This window comes from Xenia sp. Carnegie-2017, unplaced genomic scaffold, assembly GCF_021976095.1.
Source record: "Xenia sp. Carnegie-2017 unplaced genomic scaffold, XeniaSp_v1 HiC_scaffold_14, whole genome shotgun sequence".
Taxonomy (NCBI): domain Eukaryota; kingdom Metazoa; phylum Cnidaria; class Anthozoa; order Malacalcyonacea; family Xeniidae; genus Xenia; species Xenia sp. Carnegie-2017.
The window spans coordinates 11,574,306-11,597,726 of NW_025813447.1; the positions used below are offsets into that span (position 1 = coordinate 11,574,306).

Here is a 23,421-nt window from a genome sequence, read left to right on the forward strand (position 1 = left end):
AATACTTGTTACCTTTGAAAAAATGTCTAAACTACCAGTTTTGACGTTAAAAAATCTACATTAGCAATAAAACTGACCGAAAATAATATATTTTTCTTTGGAATTTACAGCCTGCTTATGTAGGAATTTAATGCCTACCTGCGTTAAGGCTAACTATAGTGGTGGAAAAAAAGTGATGTTGAGAGGAAAGATTATATTTACTTAATAAGATGGGTTCGTTGCTATCGTGGGAAGATTTTGTTCGAGGTAGCTTACCTATCATTTTTAATGTTTTTAAAAGTCGACGGTACATTTTAATGTTTAAAAATAATTGACATTGTGTCAGTGGTCACTGGTCACTATCAAACTTTGATGAAGCAAGCAATACACACTTATGACCAACAACATAGTAGTGGTAGTACTTGTAATGTATAATAACATCGCATGTTGTTCCATATATTTCCACTCTACATAATAGTTCACACAACCAACCAAAGCATTTCATAATCACAATAAATAATCAGTCAGTTGTCATAATGCATGTTAATTTGTATCACATTAAAGCTTGCTTGAAAAATGCAAAGTTATGGACAGAAAGCAAGGGGCCAAGAGTGTACAAATTAGTACATTTTGGATATACGTGTGTGCCAGCCCAGCTTTTCTATCAAACACAGACACTACTAAAGTTGATTTCATATAAGAAATAAGATAAACAATTTGTTCCTTTTTTATAAATTTAGATAATCTGCTGAAAATGAATGTACTTGATAGCATCATGTTGATTACAAAGTATGGTGAATTGATTTACTCTTGGGGTGGAATATTGGATAATGTATGTTTTAAAAGAGTGTGAAAACTAGCATTTTTCAACTAGAACTGCCATTTTGGAAAATGGGAGGCATTCTATGATGACTTTGGTATTTTCACCCACTAAAATCAATGGTTATTGGTTGTTTGTTTGATTATAAAACATGTTCAAAGAAAATGGTTTGTACCCTAGAATATTGTTACGTGTTTGTAGATGTAGATTATCCAAGTTAGAGGATTGTTTGTGTTAGTGTTGACAACTGGTGTTTTGACAACCTTAGCGGTAGTCATCTTCTGAAGATTTACATCTACAAACTTGGTTAAAAGACAAAGCCAAAGTAGAAAAACCACATGCTACACATCAGCTAAAAAAGTTTATTTTAACATCATAACAATCAATTGTAATTGACGCATTATGCTAAACAAAGCTCACTCCAACTCTCTTTCCCATAAGTTCCTTGTTTAGTTGTGTCCTTGAGTAAATTTTCCCTTTTGCACAACCAACATCTTTCTTTCCTTTAATCTAGCAACAGTGCCTTCAGTTCAAAGATATTTTTAACACAATCTCTGAAAAACAAGGTGATGAAGACAGTTTTCAAAAATAGATGGCAACTTTTAACTATCTACTGAAAAGCAATAGTCAATGAATATAATGTAAACATTGAAAAGGATAGGGTAGTATTTGAACATTACTAAAAAAAAATTATTGGGTAAAAATTAAGACTATAGTGACAATCATTCATCACAACCACCACCGGGCTCATGGTTTTTCAGAGCATATTTAGGCAATGAAAAATATGTCACTGATGTGAGTATTGGTTGTGATGAATGGAAACGAATAGCCCTTTTCTCTTATTTTATCTAAAATATCTAATAAGACATGAATACATCCATGAATGACCTGAAGAAAATATATGAGCAGTCGTTCAATCTGTGATATAGGAAATAAAATAAGTGTGTGGTGAGTTTTTGTGGAGTTAAACACGACCTAGAAAAGACTGGGTCCAACAGAACCTGAGATACTCAAATTTTAATGTTCCAACTTAAAACATTTTAGAGAACGATGTTTGCCGGAAAGGTTTTACTTTGACGAAAGAAGACAACGTTAAAATACATTACAAGGTTTACAAAAAGACTTTATCTAGGTATGAGTGGTTGGTTATTGGAAGGTATACATGATCTTATATAAGAAAATTCATAGAAATTATGGACCGTTAAAATGAAAAACAAATATTTGTAGAGAAATATTAAGTTCAGCTGTTATCTTATTTCAGCGTGTATGGTATGAGCGAGAAACGACGAAGTGGTTTGATCATGTGCAACCTACCATATGGCATATTGATTACAACGTATAGTGGCTCAACTGACAAGGCGCGGGACGTCATTAAACTTGTTGAAGATGCGTGCACGTTACTCCGAAGTTAGAGACAGAGATTTAATCTCGTAGAACTCTGAAAACTCAGTCCCTAGCTTACACTAGTTGTCGTTACGATACTTAATGGATTGTACAGTGATTACCGTCAACCTAATGTATCAGTGTATTTCTATGATTTCGTAACATGTTATATCACCAATGCAATAAATTAAATATTCCGGAAATTATGCTGTTTTTTAAATTGTTTTTTCATTTCATTTGTTTCATGTATTTTCCTTTAAAGTACGATTAATGGGGGGTGAAAACGTTATTGTAATGGGCACATAATTGTTATAATGGGCACATTTCCCCTTAATACATGGTATATACTGCAATATATAGGATTCTGAATGAACCTAAATTGCACTATTTTGTGTCAAATCGATAATTACGAGATCAATGAAAACACAGATGACAAGAAATTTCTCAAGTATAGTTCTATTTCTTTCGTTTTATCAGAAGTAGTTCAAGAGCTAAGACGACTATAATATCTTTTGTTTTTTTCTTCCACTTTTCTTTTTTCTGCTTCGCTTAGAATTTATAAACGCACGCAACTGTTATAAACTGTACCTTTTATTTGCTATCCTTTGTCTCAAAGAGATCTAATAACTATGAACAAATTACAGTGTACGGCCATATTATAAAATTCATCTCTATACATGCTCTTATGACATTTCAATTTTAATTATTTGAAAAAACAATAACTTCCATTTAACGTTCAAATTGAAAAAAGTTAAATAATTATGAATAACGTAATTGTTTTTATTGTTCTTTTACAACAGCAACGAGAACAAGTTTAATGTATCGACAAATTCAAATATTAAGAACTATTTTTCACAAAAAAAAAACATTCAACCTACGCTTATGCAATTATTTTCATAAAAACGCCAAGCTATTAAAAATAAAATGTTTTGGAACACTACCTGTTGACTAGGCAATTAAAAAGCCGCGCGAGTTCCGGCAAGTAAATATTTCGCACCCCGTGGGGGCTATTCAAGTGCAAATATCGCTGCTATATGTATTGTGTAGAATTCACGTAGGAGACATACCGCTATTGCGTGCAATGAAATCTATACGTTGCAGTCGTCACCTTGATGTAACTCGCAATAACTTGCAACATTGAAACAGGTTGAACAAACAGAAAAGAACCAACAGTTTGAAATAAAATATTGGTGATTTTAATCTAACATGGAATTAACAACACAGGACAATGCTCATCACTGCGATCGAATGACCAGAGGAATAAAGCGACTATTTGAGAAAGAAAACACGATAAAATCACAAGAATTTTATGTTAAATATTCGGAAAACAAACGTGATAATAATGGCGTTGTAAATATAGAAGTTCGACGAGTAAACGGAAGAAAACATGTTCGTGTTTCTCGCAAGAGCAACGACGATAATGTATCTGATAAACAAAACAATGAGACGTCTACGATTCATGATGACACCCTCTCGGATAAAAGTACTGAAAAAACACAGAACACTATTGGGAAAGTTTTCACAAACATTTCATTTCACATAAAGAAAGCGGTTTCTAGGCCAAATGCAAAAGAAGTTCCAACGCCAAGGAAAGTCGAATAAAATGTTTGTATTGCTCTGTGAAACATTCATTGTGGGTAAAGGATTTTTCCTAAATAACAAATTAGCTACAACGTTCCACCGGCAACCGTGCATGAAGTCTAACTGTATCAAACCATTTTCGTTGACTAAGGTATTCACCACTCATAGAGAAAAACTGCAAAACATTTAACAGCTACTCAATATAACTTACAAAAAAGTCTTTGATTGATAGTAAAAGACTACATGATTGGGATTTTAAAAATGCCTCATTTCTAAATTCATTTCATTTTATTATAATCACCAATACTTTCTTTTGAAAGGAATGAGTGAAATTCATAATGTTAGCATTAAATGCATAAAATTTAGCATTTTAGTTATTTGGAGGCAAAAAAATTCCATTGTACAAAATAACGAACCAAAGAGATGTAAGAGTATTTAGAATAGTGAAAAGAGATTTATAAAAACGTTTTATGCTTTAATTTATAGATACAACACCAGTAACTTTAACTTCGTTCGTCAATTTATTGCTTAGAGTTGTTCTACCTTAACAAATACGTTGTTTCATGTAATTAAAATTATCGCATTTTGTAATAAAAAATTATTCTAACTGAAATTTTCATCGAGTGTAAAGTCAAACAGATTTCTCGTAATTTGTGGTATCCTTTTTAGCCTTTACATAGGATAAATTTTTCAGAAGATGAAGTCAAAGAAAAACAAAAGTTATTCATATCTTTCGCCATAGTTCGTAAAAATGCACCAAAGAAGCAATTTCTCATGAAAAATGTGAAGTTATTTTAGTTAACTCCCCAAAGTTTCAACTTTTGTGGTAAAGTTCTAGCTTAAACTCGAATGCTAAATTAAATTCGTGCAAGATTTCGTATTTTTGAGTACGTGCTAATGAAAATATGGACGTTGATTAAGATTATGACGATGCAAAAACACGTGACATGGGGACACGCACTTTCAAGGGAAAACTTTGATAATTTATAATAAAGGAAGGCTATAATCATTTCTAGAATTTTTTCAGTTCCTAAAGGATTTTCTGTAACGTCAAAAGCCGACAATATCTACAGATCAAAGCAAATTTTTCGTAGATTAAACAAATACAATTAATTTCGCAACAATCTCGTCACAAAATTGGCACGTTTTGTTTGAGCCGATTCTTAGTCATTGAACCCATACTTTTCAAAGACTCTTTATAAAATTGTAGCAACTTAGTTAACTTAGACCTATTAAGTAAAACTTGTTTTGACAGCATACATATTTCATCCAATTGCACAATACAGGTGCAATTTATTATGAAATAAACCCTGTCTATATATATGACAACAAATGACCAACTTTCACAAAAAACTTGATAAAATACTAAGTAACATTAACAGTAATCAAGATGAAGATGTACATATGAGGTTAAGAATAAATGTTTCACAAGACACCCGGCCTTCTCAAAACTCATATTCAAACATAGTTGAATAAAATTTCATTCGTACCACTGCTAATATCAACATGAATATTTTCAATCATACTTATCCAACATGCTCAAAGTTTTTATTTCCAATTCCAACTTTCACGCTCTTTCTTTTCAGCCTTGACTTCCTCAAGAATTGGAGAAAGGTACTCAATATCCTGAAATATTAAAAATGAATATTTTTATTAACATGCTCCATGAAATTGTTGAAAGAAAACAAGCATATTGATTAGTTAGTTTAGAGCTTTCTATTTTAATGGTTTGAATATCAAGCATTACAAAAGGCAGAAGTTGTTTGAACCTTTGCAGTATCCTTGGATGTTCTAGTTTCTTTTTTGAGAATTCTTGTACAGAAAACGACAAATTTTGAAAACATGAAAATTCCGTTTTCGGTCCATGCCTCCCGATACCCCGAGATGGTTGAGCACTAGAGCGTCTCGTGCTAATCAAGGGAACCAGATAATTTTGTCTGTCATGAAGCCCATGGATGGTTTGCTCGTGATACACGAGAAACAGTAAATGAGAGAATCAAACCAAAAAAATTGTATAAAACATGTTTAAGGTTGTCTTAAATTATAAGTGTCAGGAAAAGGAACAGTGTCAGAAGAAATTAATTGCATTATTTTGTAAACAAAAAGATAAAATTCGAAAGCAAAAAAACCCGTTTTCGGGCCATGCTTCCCGATACCTTCTTAAGCGTTAGGCACTAGAACGCCGCATGTTAACGTTTCGGTAGGAGATTTCAGCTCCTCCACGCTATCCTACTTGGGAGATGCAATAGCAAGCTTCCGCCCATCAGACCCCGAGATCACCTGCGATAGGCTTTGCTCGGGGTACGCAGGGAGAGTGCGGTCGCCACCGAAGTGTGGGCCCCTAAGCCACTGCATACTATATCACACCCAGCTTCCACTACTAGTTGACATCTGCTATACCTAGTATTGGCTTTATATATATTGCCATGACTATTAACATTTACTCGAGTGGATCGCGCATGCTCGAGCGCATGCGCAGATAATTTCTCTCTTGAATTGTTACAAAGCATGCTATTTACTTCAAAATCGGTGCTAGTAGATGCAGTTGATCATTGCCATGAGCATGACTTGAGTAGCTGGTCAAATCGACTGGGCATGCTCAAGCACACTGCGCATGTGCAAATGATTTATCTGAAAATTTGTGACAGAGCAAGCTAATTATTCCATAATTGCTACTTGTACATACAGTTGGTTGTTGCCATGACCATGAATATTTGAGTAAATCTCAAGTTAACTACTTTAAATATCAAGCATTGTGGGGCAATTTTTCGCTCAAATGTGTAACATCTACATTGTAATTCCGTTGTTATTCCTAGGATATTTATTCTCAGCTAGGGTAACTTTATGTGAAAACATATGGATGAACCACAAAAATTAACATTTTCTATACTTTATTATAACAAGTGCCAGGCTCTGCAAGCATTTACATGATATATAATGAAAAAAAATATAAAATACTTCATCCAATAATTCTTATTTAAACTGAATTAGACATATACTTACTAAGCCCTTAATAAGCAAGCGTGAGGTCTTTATGGAGAAATAACGAACCGAGTACAAAAAGACAGAGGTCCGATATTTCAGAGCTCTGGACCTTGGTCTGTACAAAAAGACAGAGGTCCAGAGCTCAGTAAAGATGGAAAAAACGAGGTTATTAAAAGGATTATTATGTGGCATTATTTGACCTGAAATGAAGCTTGCTTTCTTTCTCATCCTTGCTGTTTGGTACGAATTGGCTTTCACTTTTATAGTTTTTATCAGTAAAAATTAAATCATTTCAAATTGTATTGTCTAGAAAGTTGAACTGTTTTCCCAGTGTTTTTCCCTCAAATCGCATTCGTAAATGGTTTTTTGTTTTGTTTTTCTTGTGTTTGTATTACGAAGTTTGTTTACATTTGACAGTAAAATTATGCATTTTAGTCCGTGGTCAATCGTGGGAAATTAATGGACCGGCAAATGTGTTTTTGAGCCAATCAAAGCAAGCCATTTTGCTGGAAGTGATGCTTGCCATATAATAAATATTAAATAAAACATATCATACAAGTATGCCCGTAGTTTATGGATGTTTCTGTGCAAGCTTTATATCATAGGGTTACGAATGACAAGTTTTCCTTACTTCTTCAGGTTTTGTCCATTCCTCTTTGGCAACAGTTGATGTTTCATAGAGAGATCAAGGGCACGCTTAACACGAAACATTCTCATGTTACGCTCTTCCTCTGACAAACGAACTGCTTCAGTCAACTCAGGTGTGTCTTCATCATTCATTAAATCATCTCTTCGCAAACCTGATGAATAAAGAAGACATTTCATTTAAGACGGGGAGATAATCGGCTAACAATGGTGTTTTTCAACACTTAACAGTCTGGATAGTTGTTGTTATATGTACATAAACAATTCTTGATATTGTAAATTTGAATTAAATTGTTGATTTGGTCACTGAGTAAGCAACCCAAGCAAAATAGATTTAGTATACTATACTTAAGGAGACAATTTTTTTCTATTCATTTATTTCAATTTCTATATTTTTTCTCACAATTTGATACTTGTATAAACACTTAAAGGTACACAAATATCTTCATGACTAGCTTTAAAGTGTCACAATTACAATATCTCAGACTGTACATGTCATTTTAAAAAAGATTCATAACTTCCTCCACTGTGTATAGACACAATAAGGGCAAGTTGCACAGTTCAAAAGAATAAAAAATCAGAGAACTTTAGTCAGAGGATATCCAGAACTTTGAACATCCAAGGAGCTTAGAAGATGCTATCTTTATGGGTTTTAGGGTGAGATGCTAAGGATAGTAGTAATTTATTAAGAGTGTTGGTATTTAAGAAAGTGGAGGTATTATTTTCCTCATCATTCAGAATACCAAGCCTTTCTTTAAGGACTAATGGCGGCGGGGGTCCATTATGTACAGTCTTGAGTCCTCATCAGTCATTACACACATTCAAGAAAAATAAAACTGTATATTGACTAAATTCCAACACAAAACAAACAAAAATATAGGCGAAACACAGCAAATTTCAGGGTTTCTCACACAAGCTGGCAATGGCAGACTGGCAGTTGGTTTCCATACAACTTCCAAGTATCAAAATTTTTAACTGCTGAAATTGAAGCAGTAGAATAGAGGAAGAAATATCCTTCGTGTAAATAACAATTTAAACGTTTGTTTGAATAAAGAGCATTCTTCTACACTTACCTAACTGTCTGTACCCACTTGCATTTAAATACCACTCTCGAAAAGCGTTAAAAACGCGTTGACCTGTACTCAACTGCGAAGAAAAACGCCGGCTGATATACGCCATTTTGACATCAATCGAAACGAAAAAGGGAACCTGATACGTATGTACATATTGGTATGCATAGGAACACTTTCACAGACGAATGGATTTTCTGTGAATCATGATGGAGCATCAGGGATTGAGTGATTGGTAATGCGTTTATAATTCAAATCCCTTTCACTACTGTTGTCCACCAACCAAACGTTGCACCAAACAAAAGACCTGTTATCTGTAGGCAAGAGTATCGTGAACGAAAACATGAAATTAGGGCAAATTTGCCATATTAAGGCAAATTTTCAGACGAAACTTGGATTGTAGATGGCTTACAACATTTTTATAAGCCTGTATGGAAAGCTTTGAAACTTTCCTAGAAGTTTGAAGACGAATTTATGTTTTCATATAAATTCGGTAAAATAAGGAGTTTGGTAGATCAGTAATGAAACTGCTATCTAAGAGTCAAAATGGAGGCAACTTCTTTCTATTTCTCCTTTTTTAATTGACAGAAATTCATCAATTTGACTTATCATCAAGTCTGAAACCTCTCCTCTACTATAAATTTAGCAATTTTAAGAATAAAAAGAAAGCAAAACAAGTTGGAAAATAATTTAACATACTGAAGCAGAGTATACACAGGCAATTAGCCGTACCAAACGTTCTACAATAATTGTCTATTACAGCTTACAATTTGTGAAAAATTTAACGTAGCGAAGACTTTTATGTACATTTGTAAAATTTAGCTAAGTCGTTGGCGAACAAGTTTAATATTAATTTGAAAACTGGTTTAAAAGACGCAGATCACTGTACGGAAAACCTGAAATACAGCTGTAATGACGTCGGGAGCCGTCGCCTTGGGTTCGGAAAAAAGATTTGTGGCTCGATTGAAAAAAGCTTAACGTATCGCGGTTAATAATCTGTAGAGTTGTTCATAACCTTATCTTTAACCGCGATAATAGATATCTGTAACTGGCAATGTCTTGCTGAATGAGTGTTTTCAGTTGATATAAAACACAGTAAAACAATCAATTATTTTTCTACGACGAACGTTTTCAGATAAAACCCTATGAAGACTTGTTGCAGAAATAAATTTTAACTGCATAAGTTAACTTTACTGCTCTTATATTGTCGTGGTTAGTGTTTACTTGAATTTTGTCAAGAATTTTCTCAAAGAGCATGGTTCGCATATACTACAAAAAAAAATATCAAAAATTTCAACATTCGTCTCGATTCAAAAATTCAAAATTCGATTTCCGAACAGTCGCCACATGACTATTTAAAGACAATAGACGTTCATTTTATTAAATACCATTGAAATTATTAAGTCATTTTTTATAGCTACAGTTGGATTTTAAGACTTTCCATATGAAAATTCCTGCCATACTTATTATCAGGAAAGTGGGTATATAGTAAAAAAGAAACTTTTATCTTTCCTACAAGTAATTTGTCTGTAATTAAACGTCGTGCTTTTTAGTCTCCTACAACCAGTGTTAGTTTTCTCCGATGAAAGTATTGCCTTCGTTAACTTCCTGCAGATAATCTTTCATAGTTCATTTTTCACTTCATTCAATGCTAAATTTCATTATCATACATGTAGTAATGAATTTGGTTGTGTTAGACGCAGGTGAGTCGGAAAAAGAGACAGCGTTGGGAAGATAATGAATATACTTGGACAAACATCTGCTCTGGAACAATATGAAAGACCATTTTATAATAAAAAGAGAATATAATAGTAATCTTCAGTCATGCAAATAGTTATATGCATGCTCATAATTTTTACTTTATATGAGCAAGTTACTACATCACCATAGCATGGTGAGGAATCTAAATTTCATCTAACCATAAAACCCTTGGTTCAGTGTTAAAACATTTATCTTCACGAGCTTTTGTGCATTTAGCTTTCCTACAATTTCACATCAAATATCTCAAGTTTATCACAGAAGTCATTTTCATGTTTCAATAAAGACAAATACCGCTTCCATAATTTGGGTAGAAGCACAAAAGTCATTAGACATTTCAAATATACGACAAATTTTTTAAGAGCAAACATGTTTCGGCATACTTCATGCCATTCCTATTTACTTCGCACTGAAGATGGCATAAAGTATGCCTCAACATGTTTGCTCTCAAAAAAGTTTTCGTCTCTTTGAAATGTTTGGAGACAAATAGATACATTTGACACATAAGCTTTGTCGTCTATTTATTTAGCTTTAAAATTACGTATGAACTCAAAAAATACTAAAAATACAACACTTGAATGAATGATGTAAAGATGCAAGAAATTTTATCCTTCAAAAAGTTTCTCTTTAATGAAATAATCCAGCATGCTCACTTCAACTTATCTCTTATGTACCTCAAAATGATAACATCCAGATTGCTTTTTGAGTATGTAGAACCACGAAAACTTACTGAACATTTGATTTAGTCGGTAAAATCTTAATGGTATTTGATACCTGCATTTTTAATCCATTTTTTCTCAGAAAAAAATCTTAGCATCTTAGAAATTTATATACGTTTCAGCTAGTTCGTTATTATATTCCATAACAAATTCTATGTTGTTTTCGATACCCCAAAAGAAAGCAAACAGTTATCGTTTGCATATGATGAAAACTATCAAAACTTTTTAGTATGAAGGATAGGACCAATTTTTTCTGAAAAATCGTTATAATCCTGTTAGGATATTTAAAATGTCTGAGTTTGGCTTCTAGTCGAAAAAAATCACGAAAGAATCAATTCAACGCTCTTCTTTACCTGTAAAACTTTTTTCTCGCTGTAAGAGCTCTTTTGTTTGCGGTTGACCCAGTCATCATGCAAGATTTTTTTCTAATCTGATAATTCAGTACATCCATCTACCAAATGTTGCGTAATTTTCTTTCTTCACGTAATCAATTAGTTAACTTATCTGTCTCCTAAAAAATCTGTACACTTATCCTCATACTCTCTGCTTCCCCTTTATTCTATTCGATTTTCTAAAATCAACAGATTAACTTATTAAGCAAGTTAGAATCGTTTTTGTTTCTCTGCTCTCTTTACTAGATCTTTCTCAATCTGGTTAAAATAAGTTTCTTTGGTCCAAATAGCCGTGCCGAGTACATCTATACATACAAACGTTTATAAATCACAGAGATGATATTTTTAAGTTGGGTATAAGTAAAAGAAAAGGAGAATTCATCCAATATAATGCTCCAGAAATGTACATAATGTATACACTGTGGAATATTTAGAGAATTGTGGTTTATTTTGAAAAACAGAAGATGATTAAACTTGCAAGAAGTTAAATGATTTCATGCTTATAATGATGTGAATTATGCGGATAAAAGATCTTACAATCTCAAATGTAACCACAAAACAAGTGCAAACTTGATACCACGATCCAGTTGGCAAAAGCCTGCCTCTCGTTTTTACAATTATGTGGCATTCATAAAACATTAGGTCAGGAAGTCTTCAACCTATCCCAAATTAAAAAATGTATGCCTCCAAATTGTCTTGTGGCTGAAAACCTGCGAGGTAAGCGATGACAGACAGTATACTTGTCTGGCGACAAAATAAAAACGAACTTACGATATGGTTTGAAGTCATTAGGTTCACCGGCCTCTTGTTGTGGTTGATACGATCAGTCTAGAGAAAACGCAAAAACACAATTCTTGTCAAATGCTCATAGTCCATAAATATAAGCCCAAACTTTAGTCTCCAGCGCTTAGTCATTAACGGAACAATTTAATAGAAGGTTGATAAGAAGACGCAACAAAGAAAGAAATAACAAAGTGAGTAAGCTGTTGTGAGTTTTTTTTATTATCATTATGTTTTATTGTATACACAATTGAGCGTAAAAACAAAAACATCAAAATAAATGATGATGGACTGGATTTTCAATTTTTGTTTTCTACGATGCTTCTTTTTTACAATAAGGCAAAATATGATTAAATTGGCGATACAACAATAACGACAAGACATTACATCGCTTTCTTACATTTACTTTGAGAAGATTAAGTGACTAAAATTGTTCTTTCCATGCCACGCATAGATTCAAGAGATCGCAATATTCTTCACTTATACACGTCCATAATTGTTCTAATATGATCAATAACCAAATGATCTTATTTATGAGAATCATGCCTCGCAAAAAAATAATTAAGAAATTGCAATTTGAGCTTCACGGTATAACTATATATTAATATATGGTTTTATAAAACAGGGTCAAGCAAGTCAAAGTTAAATATCTCTATTTTGGTTCTTTTCTTAATTCTTTTTAAGTATAGCTCTTCTGACTTCTTTTTGGCTTTTCTGTTTAATCTTGCTCTGCTTAAGGAAGATGATCAAAAATCTACTTATGCCATCATTGTTTTTTTTTAACTTTAGCTATATATGTTAGTGTAAAAGTAGCTAACACAGTGTACCATATATTGTCTTTCAAGATATATATTTTAACTTCAACTATAAGAGCTGTGTAGCTAGCTCTATGTATTTTGTGGTTGGCAAAACAAAACATTCAAAAAAGCATGTCCCAGACTGGATTAAAGAAAAAATACATACTTAAATTTTTTAAAAAAAAATTATACTCCTTAGCAAATTTGAGAAAAAAAAAATAATAACTTGGTTTCCATAGTTTTGGATGTTTCTTGACAATTTGTTTCATGGATACTTGTTTTTTTTTGTCGACGTTAGCTCTTATGAAAATTTTAAGTTCATAAGTAGCTATCTATGGTAAAACTATCAAAAATATTTTAATATATTTGTGTAAACAATAATTAGTTTAATCACAAGTCTTTTTTACGAGCAATATAGTGTGAAAAGCCATAATTCCTCCTTGACATTTTCGAAATCAAGTTTTCAAATTTGACGAACGTGACATTTTTTGTTGTCCCTAACAATTTTATGGATGATTATTTTAATGAATATGTTGGTCATTTATTTGTCAAAACGCATACGGTTGTAAATATGATTTGTATTTTATTTTATGTCGAATACCTGTGTGATATCAGAATGAATATATTCCAAATTTTCCAAATTAATGTTTTATTACAAAGGTCGCCAATAATTACAATAGGTCGTGTGCGTATCTTATCAAAAGAAAAACCTCCAATTTTTTTAATTAAATATAGAGAGTGTATAAAAATCGACGATTCGCAAAGTTTACAGCGTACTATTGTGGACAATTTTGCAAAAGATCATAAATTTTATGAAAATGTTTGTATAAACTTTCGTTTATAAAACTCATGACTAAAAAAAAGCCCGAAGGCATGAAATACTCATATAAAACCGTAGACACGTGAGCATTTTATATCAAATGCGATTATTCTTACATCTAAGTTCGATTGTCCCAAAAGACTATCCAAACCAAAATCATAAAATGACTTCACAACCGACAAAAATTTATGGCTGACAAAATTATTAAAACCATTAGATTTGGAAAATGAAAAATAACAGTAAATATTTATTTGGTCGGAAACTATATTGAAATGGTAAACATAGGAAAATCATTTACCAATCATGTGGTACCAAACGATAAGTTGTTGTGCAAAGACGGTAATAAAGATTTTTCTACTTGCAGCGATTTTTTCATATATATACTTCGTCAAATTCCTTACACATTTCTTTTAAAATTTGCTCTAAGATTGAAATAGACTTACGAAAGAATGTTTTCATCACTTTACCCTCGACTGCAAAAGAAGTGACGTCACAGACATGCATCGTAGACAAACAATAAATTAAACTATTTGGATAATGCGATTGCAGTGAAGACGTCAAGGACTATGAAAGTTAATTATATTTTAAAATCCGTGGTAAATAAGTCAACAAATTGCTTTTGATTATACAAAAAGAAATGACTAGTTCTAGAATGTCCCTCATTTTGCACTTTTTTCTTTATACTTGGTACATTAGTATGACTTTTCTTATCATCGACATTCATTGATCAGTTTATGGAGTTGATTCATAAGAACGAAGTAAATTACTCAGGTCTTCAATATGAGTTAAATAAAACCATTTTAACCATTTTCAACTGTAGTCAACAAAACTGTAATTATGAAATCATGTGATGAGCATGCTATCTTCATATACATCATTAATTATTCTTCCTGGGCTAGAGGTACTTCAAGGTTTTACACACGTGTTCTAGTTGGAATGAACGATGCTGCGAATATCCAAATAGGGAGTTTTAATCATCCTTGATAAGATTAAAATATGTTCGAAAATATAGATCTTAAAAATAGCACGATGATTGAAAAGATATAGTATAAAAATAACCATCTTTTCAGAGCTACACAATAGAAAAACCAATAAGTAATTTTTAATACAGTTTTTGGAAACCGTTATAGCACATTTTTACGGCGGGTATTCAACGTCCATTGCGACCACGTTTATACGACAAAAGAAATCGTTCACAATGATTCTGAATAGCATAGTCGTAATGTTATTTGCAAGCTTCAGACGCTATATTTGATTCAAAGAAGTTGAAATCAAAATTTATAATAGAAAGTCGAATAATAGAAAAAATATATACTTCATTTTCAACAAAAACTTACTGCAATGTCTGTTATCACCTGCGGTCATGTTTACCAGTGGAAATTAAAATTGGAAATTGAAACTACTTTGAAAAAAAATTCAAAAATCTTAACAATGCTATTGAAATATCCTGTATGTATTATGTATTAATGCATTATGTAAAAAGTGCTTCCGAATAAAATTTTCTTTGTAAAATAAATTTTTCTTTGAAAAAATGATATTAAAATTATTCCTTTTAAAAGTGTTTGAAACTTCGAGATAGAATATTACATTATGCATCAAGAAATTAGGTCAAAGGTCTTCATTTGCATATAACGCTTCGATCGTAAACACTGGTCTCAAGTTTGTCTGCAGATCATACAAGTGTGTAATTATTACATCATATCTTGCATAAAGTATTTCCATAACGCTTCATTATTTTTGTAAACTAAAAACTTTTCAAATGATAAAAAACAGTTTTGATATTAACTATACCGACACTTTTGTGCTTTTGAAAGTTATGAAATGTAATATTACACAAAATACATGTATTTATACATTCACCAGTGCAATAATCACCCACAGAGAACAAAAAAGGTTAATTCCTCTTAAACGAGTGTGACTTGTCTAGACATTATGGCTTCATAATTGTAAAGTTTCGAGTTTAAAAGAAATTAAAGCTCTGTTTTTTACTCAAAATGTTTGATGAAATGGATAATGAACATTCTGAAATTCTGTGTGATGGCCATTAAACATAAAGAGCACTCAAAATAATTGTACAGTGTTTCAGTGGTTTTTTGAATTTGCAAACTTAGGAGCCAACTCAATTATTCATACATTTTCAGCACAATAACTGTGTTTGAAACTAAGAACACTTATCAGGAAAAGAGGTTTGTCGGCAAAGATTGCAAAATGCTGTCAATGAAAGAAAAAAATCGCCATCTCTGTCGTCTAATTTTGTCGTTTGTATGATAGGGTATTTGCGAAATTCTTGTTAGACAAAACTAACATAGATGGCCTAGATATATGTTATTAGTACCAAATATAGTCATGGAGAAGGAATTTCCATCAGGAACTAAAATCCAAACAAAAAATGTACAAAAAATAAACACAGGGCGTTAGAGAGGGGGGCTTTTAAACTAACCATATTGAGGGAGCGGTGATAACCATACTGAACTTGTTTTGTAAGTTCTTCACAATGATTGTCCTGATTTGAAAGAATCGTAGTCTGGTCAAAGTTTTTTTTATGAATCCGATCTCCATATAATGAAAGTTTTAAGTTAAAAAATGTGTCTAATGGGCGATGTTTGCATTTCCTTTTCTTTGTATAAGAAAATGCTACAAAAAACGAAATTTTGTGATGTTTCGACAGGCAAAGAAACTTTCCACAGACGTTAGGCTTTGGTGAATTGATAAAAGATTTCGACACTTTTGAAGGGTTTGAAACTTTCATCTTTACACACACAACATAACAAGAACATGTCACTTTTTCATCACAAGACGATTAACAGATCAGATGACTTAGCTCCTCCAGTGGACTTTTTCGTTCAGATCATTTCAACAGTAACACGCACAAAATACTCAATACACGATACTGAAGATGTTGTCGATGACAATAAATTTTGCACATTAATGTTGATGCTCTGATTGGATGTTTTGGTTTTACAGATACGAAAAATGGACAAAGGCACGATTTCTGTGTATATTCTTATGCTGGCGACAGTTTCTCCTATGTGGAAAGTGATTGGTTCACAATCTGTGGTCGATTTGCTATTGAGCACAGAACGTACTATGAGCAGTATTTGCCGGCTCACGAAAGAATATGTAAGGATATTTTTAAATACTTTCAGTAATACAAATGAAATGTTTTTCTTTAACAATAAATATATATAGAATGCAAGCGTTTTCACTACTTTTCGTTGCCTAAATTAGAAGTCTCAATCGATGACATTAGGCTATAAACGGCATTTCCGTCTTGATTATTATAAATTTACCAAAAGTGGTAGCTTAGGATAATTGACGGTAAATGCCATCAGCTTTTTAGAACTCAAGAAAATATATTATGAAACATACATATTGAGCTATGATATTCTCGTCTATTTTACGAATTTATAAGGCGCAACTTTGTACTTGTTCTCTTAATTATTTGCATCCTTTTCAACATACTCTGACATAAGCAACGTCAAATTAATGATAGAATTTGTTCATATGTTAGCGTTGAATGGTCTATGTCACATAACTTTCAACAAAAGAGCAAAAATAGCAACAATAATTACGTTTCTTCAGTTATTGCAAAACGTTTTGTGGTATATGTCTCCAAAGCAGTGAAAATTAATATTGTTTTGTTCTTTGTTTACTTCATTGATGAATCTAATGGTCCCAGCTAAAAAATTTTTCATATTATATTCGAGGTTATATAAATAAAATGATACAAATTAGTTTAAACATGGTGCTTTTGCTCCTAGCATGTGTAAGCTTTAAGTACACAGTTTGTCAATGACAATTATAAACGTAGTTAATCTCGGCATAGATACAGGTGCTATTGCACAAATCATCTCAACAAATATTTGGATTAAGCACAATTAAATAAGATTTAGCGACCTACAGTGACCACGATTATAAACAAAAGTGCGTGTGACTGGAGTTTTTTCTCCCAACAGGTTACATCGTTAACATTGCTATGTTTAAAGAATGCCACATTCCATTACTATTCGCCCGTTAAAAATGAATTTTCCAAAGTATATAAAAAAGCAAACGACTACTTACCAGCAATATTCGTGCGTAAGCAGCAAAGAATTCAAAGTGCTCTACATAACATTGGAATTTACTTCCTTCTATGTCATATTGATATTAACACATTATAATGCGTTAAAAAACACGTCTTATAAATCCGTTGAGCAGGCATAATCTTACTTATCGACAAACATATCATCAACAATTGCAAATCCAGACTATTTTACCATGGAAGAAAACTACTTGAGATTACAACAGGTAATCTCTTTTGTTTGTATTGAGAAAGATTTCTATATAAGATCATGCGCAGAACAAGTGCGCAGATTAATCATTCTCTAACATGAGCACATAAGCCGTATAACAATTTAGCTTGCATGCAGACTTTGATAAATCAATTGTAATAACTTATTTGAATTAAGGTGGTTTCAAACACATTTAGCACTATAAACTTCAAGTAAGTTCTATCAGATTTTATAGCAGTTATGACGTACAGCTATAAAACTGTCATTCATCATTCCTAGTCATAATAATCATCTTATTTCTCAGTGGTACTATCTTATTCCCAATGAAATAAATCCCTGTTTTCCTAGGGGGTGGGGGTGGAGGTCAATCTTAGTTCATCTTTTAACGACACTCTAAAATTGAACATATTGTTTATTGTTGATAAAGAGCTCAATCATTAATACTTATATCAACACCGAGAGTATCCAGCATGCAAAATCAAAGTCGTGAAAGTACAGTCAGTAAGGTCGAATCGAGATCAATTTCTTCAATCACATGAAACACAAAATCCCCGCCCTAAATCTCTTATCTCAAATTCACTAGCAGACAGTATTTGGATAAAGTCATTAGAACTCTCTTACTCTAATCCTTTAGAAATCAACAGTTGCATTTAGAAATTTACAATTTGATGTATAACACAGCTTGCCATTCATTACAGCAGCTTTTTGTTTATAAATTAAACTCTCTGCAAGAAACGAACAATTGATCTACAGCAGGGAGCCACACAATAAATTACTGCAAAACGTTTGGGTTTAACTAAATTTTCTAGCAGATTAAGCATATTATCAGATTAATAGAAACTGTTGCTTTCACAAAAAAAAACATACATGTCTATGTCATAGTGAGTTAGGGTAAAACGCGGATACGGACAGACGGATAATAACTGCGGGTGAAAAATTACGGACGGATGACATTCGCGGACGGACGGACGGATGAGCTAATATCATACAAAACGTGTATTTCGAGGCTCTCCCGTGTTTTACCCGGAGGATGTGGTATGAAATGTGACTTTCATGCTATTTCATGGCTTATCCACACGGATGAGCCTCAAAACACACGTTTTGTATGATATTAGCTCGTCCGTCTTTCCGTCCGTCCGTCCTTCCACGAATGTCATCCGTCCGTGATTTTTCATTCGCAGTTATTTACCGTCCGTCCGTATCCGCGTTTTACCCTAACCCATGTTATAGTTAAAGCATTGGTGATTGATGACAGTGGCGTCGTCAGGTTTTTCACACTAGGAGGGACGATGCAACCGTCGAAGATGCGAGAGTTGAAGTGGGGTTCGAATAACCTTAAAAAATATTGGTTGTATCTTCTCAAAAACGTTATTTCTTTCATGCAGGTTTCATCAGCTTTCTGTATTCAAGGGAATCTAATAGATAGCGATGCTTGAAGATTGCTGTTTATTTTACTGAATTTACTGAGGGACCGTTTACAGAATGCAACTATTTTATTGCTGTTTGAAATTGGATTAATTGCACACTCCACTTCATTTCTTTACATATTTTTCAAAATCTTAAAATTGGTGTTTGGAACAACTGAAGGGTGACACGTCCACCCTAAGTTCCCTCCCTGGCAACGCCACTGTTTGATGATGGCTATTTTATGTCATGATAAAAAAGAGGTTTTCGGTGCAACCACTGAATAAATGGTGTTGCTTTTTCTCAACTTTTAAGTTACATGTTGTAATGGTGAGCAAAACTGACAAATAGTTTGTTTTTTGTTTTCAAAGACCTGAGAAAGCCATATTAGACAGTGCTAATTTTCACGTCTCGACTATGAAAATTGTTCGTTAATTGGCTGATGAAATGAAATAGTTGTGATATGTCATCGTAATTATCTACGAATAATCTAATATAGATAAAATGAAAATTCATGTGGCGCCTCGAGTATTAACTTAACGAAAATGCATTATACTTAATTTGCTAATGTATAATATTACTTTAATTGAATCAGTATGTTGTGTTTGAACAAACACAATTGAAAATTTTTATGTTATCTGTTCAAACTTATGTAGCTCTTGTACCATGTGATCTGGTGATTTCAGCTGCAATGAACTAACAATCTTTTACCTTTATACAGGGCAAATTATGTCAATGTCGGCTAAACGTTTCTCGACCTTTAACACCACAAAAGATCAACAAACCAGAAGTAAGTCTGTGTGTTGAGACGATTTAAATGTTGACTATTTCGCCAAATAATTGAAGCAACAAGTCAAACTTTTCACAAGAGAAAATCCTTTTGACAATAACGATAAACAGATTTTTTTCGAACGCCAAAATACACATGGAATAGTTTAGATATTCGAGTTATATGCAACTAAGACGTTACACAATAACGACTCCTTCAGTAACACCTCCTGAGAAAACCATAACTCGTGATTTTCCTTATGGCATTTGAAATACCTCAGGACTTTGTGCATGGTATGAGGTCAATAGTACATGTTCCAAGTTCTAACTTAGGCTTTTCACATATATATACAGGCATATATTCTAAATAAGAGCTATACTATAAATTTTTACGCCAATTAAACGAAATGAAAAATTAAGTTCTCTTTTTGAGAGACAAAAGCTTGCAAGCTCAGCTGTAAGATCATTCGTAGTTAAGTTTGAAAGAAATGCAAGGCTTTCATCTTCTGATTTATATAAAATGCGTTACCGCATTCACCAGTGATAGGCTGGTCTTAAAACTTCTTCACTTTGTGTTTACTCAGATTGAAATATATACCGAAATGCAACAGACAGTAGTGAAATTACTGACTGAGTTCAAACCCTTGGCCATTGCGGAGAAAAGGCAGAATCTATCTGTCGACGTTGGAAATATCATGACTTGGCTGAAAAGTATTCAAACCTTTGTTGATAAATGGGTAAACTATTTTTTGTAAATTTTCGATAAGATTGATTTTTCTTTACTATCAACAAATAGTGGTGAATGTCTAGTTTCCACAAGTTTTAAATTATGAGAATATTTAAATGTAACTGGCTGAGCACACCATAGAAAAATGAACAAAATTCAACGATTTGTTTTTGTAGATGGTAGACAATAACATCAGTGGAAACATAACAAAATCTTCGATCACACCAACATCTACTTCGGTAATAAGCAAAGTATATTAACTTTGCCAGAAACTATTTGACAAAATCGTTTTGTAGAATCATCTTACAACGTCTATAATTTGTGGATATTAATGGTTTCATGAAATTTCTAACTATATGTTTTAATATGTTCTTCACAACTGTCAGATTTACTGAAATTAAACTCAGAAAACGTTCTGATTATGCTTTGATAAAGAACACTTAAAACACACTTCAATTGAATTGTTTTAGTTAGTCACTTCTTCACAGTAATATCCACAATACGTGCAGGGTGAGAATGTTAGAAGAGCTTGTTACTCACAAATAAAAGATTGTCTAAAATTTGCTTGTGATGGATGTAAAGAAATCTCAGATCTGTCTTGATAATGAAATAGCCCACGACAAGACATGTAGCACATTGCTTTTTTTCTACAGCGAATTCAATGAATTAAAATTGCTTCTCTAGGTCTTCCAAAGCAGACAGCACGACCGACTCATGTTAAAGGCAATGTTGAATTTAAGATACGAAATCATCAAGATACGTCTTGCGTTGAATGAAATAAGAAGTAATAGAAACGATTTTTATAGCACTTAAAAACTTTTAACTCTTTATGAAAACTTGAAATATGAATAAAATCAATTTTTCTCTGTAGAAAACGTGGCAAAGAGTGGCTCGTTTATGAGCACTTGGACTAAAAAAGCTGACGGTTAGTGAAACGATTTCCTTTTCTTTACACAACAGATAAATGTAATAAAACATAATTTCATCTCTCCAAATTTGCTCTTGCTATGCAAATATTTTGGTGTTCACTCAATGTAAAAACAATACATTTCTAAAGAAATGAATAATACTAGTGATCTGAAATTTACATAGCAAAACCAAAACTTGCCGTCTGACTACGCTACTGTCTTTCTGTTGACATAGGGTTAGTTAGGATATTAGATGAGGGGGTAGGGAGGAGGGGAGCTTGCATTTTAGAACACATTGAAAACAATGCATTTAGATATCATGAATAAATGAACATGAGCCCTCCACCCCATTTATCGATCTTCTTACGCCTATGCTTGGTGATGAAGTCAAAAATACAGTAACTGAAACTCTATTTTCATCTCTTTAAAATGACGCTGTTGACATGCTACACGTAACAGAAGAAATTTGGCTTCTCTTTGTTTTTGTAGTTCTAAACTTCACATCTCCTCACAAAATACATGTTTCTTCTTATGACTATAAAACAGGTGAGATATATGATTACTACTCAAGGTAGTAGTATCATTATTAATGATGAAAGGTGCATCAACAAATATCTAGTTGCAAAACTAGCTCTAACATGCAGTTATACTATTATCTCACAGCTACGAATGCCAGTTCTTGCAGTAGTACTAGTATCAAGTAGCTATGACAGTTGTAGCAGTAGTACTAGTATCAAGTAGCTATGACAGTTGTAGCTGTAGTACTAGTATCAAGTAGCTATGGTAAATTTGGCAGTAGAAACAGTATCTAATAACAATAACAATAAAGCAAGTTTTGTACTTTTGGTATTTAGGACTAATGAAAAATTACATTTGCACTCATTCATTTTTGATGCCATTTTTCAGATGATTGTTTCTTGTCAGATGTTAACACTACAGGTAAAAATGAGATTCAAAACAATTTATCAATAAATATTCTTTGTAAATATTCTTTTATTTGGGGGGGGGAGGGTGCTTAAAATTTCGCCTTGATTACGTAAATGCTATCTGGACAAAGCAACATTTTTAACCGAGGTTTATCCCTCTTCATAGACGCACAATTGAAAAAAATTGTTTTTCGCTGTGTTTGTTATTTACAAGTATTGTTTCAGGTACAAAAGGCTGACAAGACCTTAAATGAAAACAAGTGGCGATAAATCTTCATTTATTGCAAAAAAGGAAATTAATGTTTCATAGCTGAAAGCTAAATTAATTATAGCGTAACGTTTGAAATAGTGCATCCCATTAATTGACGAACATAGACTTAGTGTAAAACGCAACCTGATTGCAAGTAATATGGCTGCTTAATTTGTTTTGTGATATCAAAAAGGTAGAGATGTATGGAAAAATCATGAGACAACATTATTTTTGATAATTCAGCAAATTTCCATATTAAGTTAAAACAATTATCTGACTCAGCATGTGACCAACAAGTGCTTCAAATTTCAATGATCAATTCTTTAGCTAAACATCTAAAACATAAAAATGTTGTTGACAAAACTATAGAAACTAACATTTTCAGATGTTTTACTGTACAATGAGATGTTTTGCATATAAAGACTGACTTTGTGAGAA

General features: G+C 32.6%; 2 protein-coding genes and 2 long non-coding RNA genes across 5 annotated transcripts; 2 read left to right on the top strand and 2 right to left on the bottom strand.

The window, feature by feature from the left end:
• Positions 1–1,147: 1,147 nt before the first annotated feature.
• Positions 1,148–8,611, bottom strand: LOC124434450 (cytochrome b-c1 complex subunit 7-like). Its single transcript, XM_046984347.1, is given in 5 exon segments — positions 1,148–1,353; positions 5,290–5,389; positions 7,380–7,402; positions 7,405–7,548; positions 8,467–8,611. Coding segments are annotated over 4 exon segments (351 nt in total). The 5' UTR covers positions 8,573–8,611; the 3' UTR covers positions 1,148–1,353; positions 5,290–5,311.
• On the top strand, positions 1,461–2,388 carry LOC124434451. The gene is made up of 2 exons (XR_006944773.1): positions 1,461–1,931; positions 2,061–2,388. It is a non-coding gene; the product is annotated as an uncharacterized LOC124434451 (long non-coding RNA).
• Positions 8,612–11,136: 2,525 nt separating the features above from the next.
• LOC124433922 lies at positions 11,137–18,028 on the bottom strand. Its single transcript, XR_006944648.1, has 3 exons — positions 17,792–18,028; positions 12,104–12,160; positions 11,137–11,511 (listed from the first exon to the last, which is right to left on the bottom strand). It is a non-coding gene; the product is annotated as an uncharacterized LOC124433922 (long non-coding RNA).
• Positions 12,139–23,271, top strand: LOC124433913. Of its 2 annotated transcripts, XM_046983769.1 has the most exons (10): positions 12,139–12,306; positions 16,694–16,849; positions 20,126–20,194; positions 20,757–20,909; positions 21,076–21,138; positions 21,584–21,683; positions 21,771–21,824; positions 22,297–22,353; positions 22,714–22,746; positions 22,959–23,271. In XM_046983769.1, exons 2-10 carry the CDS (start codon positions 16,703–16,705, stop codon positions 22,970–22,972), a joined length of 690 nt encoding a protein of 229 aa, XP_046839725.1. In that variant the 5' UTR covers positions 12,139–12,306; positions 16,694–16,702; the 3' UTR covers positions 22,973–23,271. The 2 variants fall into 2 exon arrangements, with proteins under 2 accessions (XP_046839725.1, XP_046839726.1); XM_046983770.1 differs by lacking the exon at positions 22,297–22,353 and having other exon boundaries at positions 22,732–22,746.
• Positions 23,272–23,421: the final 150 nt, after the last annotated feature.

Excerpts from the sequence above, each read along its gene's own strand:
- LOC124433913 (XM_046983769.1), top strand. The coding sequence starts at position 16,703 with ATGGACAAAGGCACGATTTCTGTGTATATTCTTATGCTGGCGACAGTT. Across the intron at positions 16,850-20,125 it reads GCCGGCTCACGAAAGAATAT|GGCAAATTATGTCAATGTCG; the intron begins GTAAGGATATTT and ends ACCTTTATACAG. Across the intron at positions 21,825-22,296 it reads TTGGACTAAAAAAGCTGACG|TTCTAAACTTCACATCTCCT; the intron begins GTTAGTGAAACG and ends TTGTTTTTGTAG.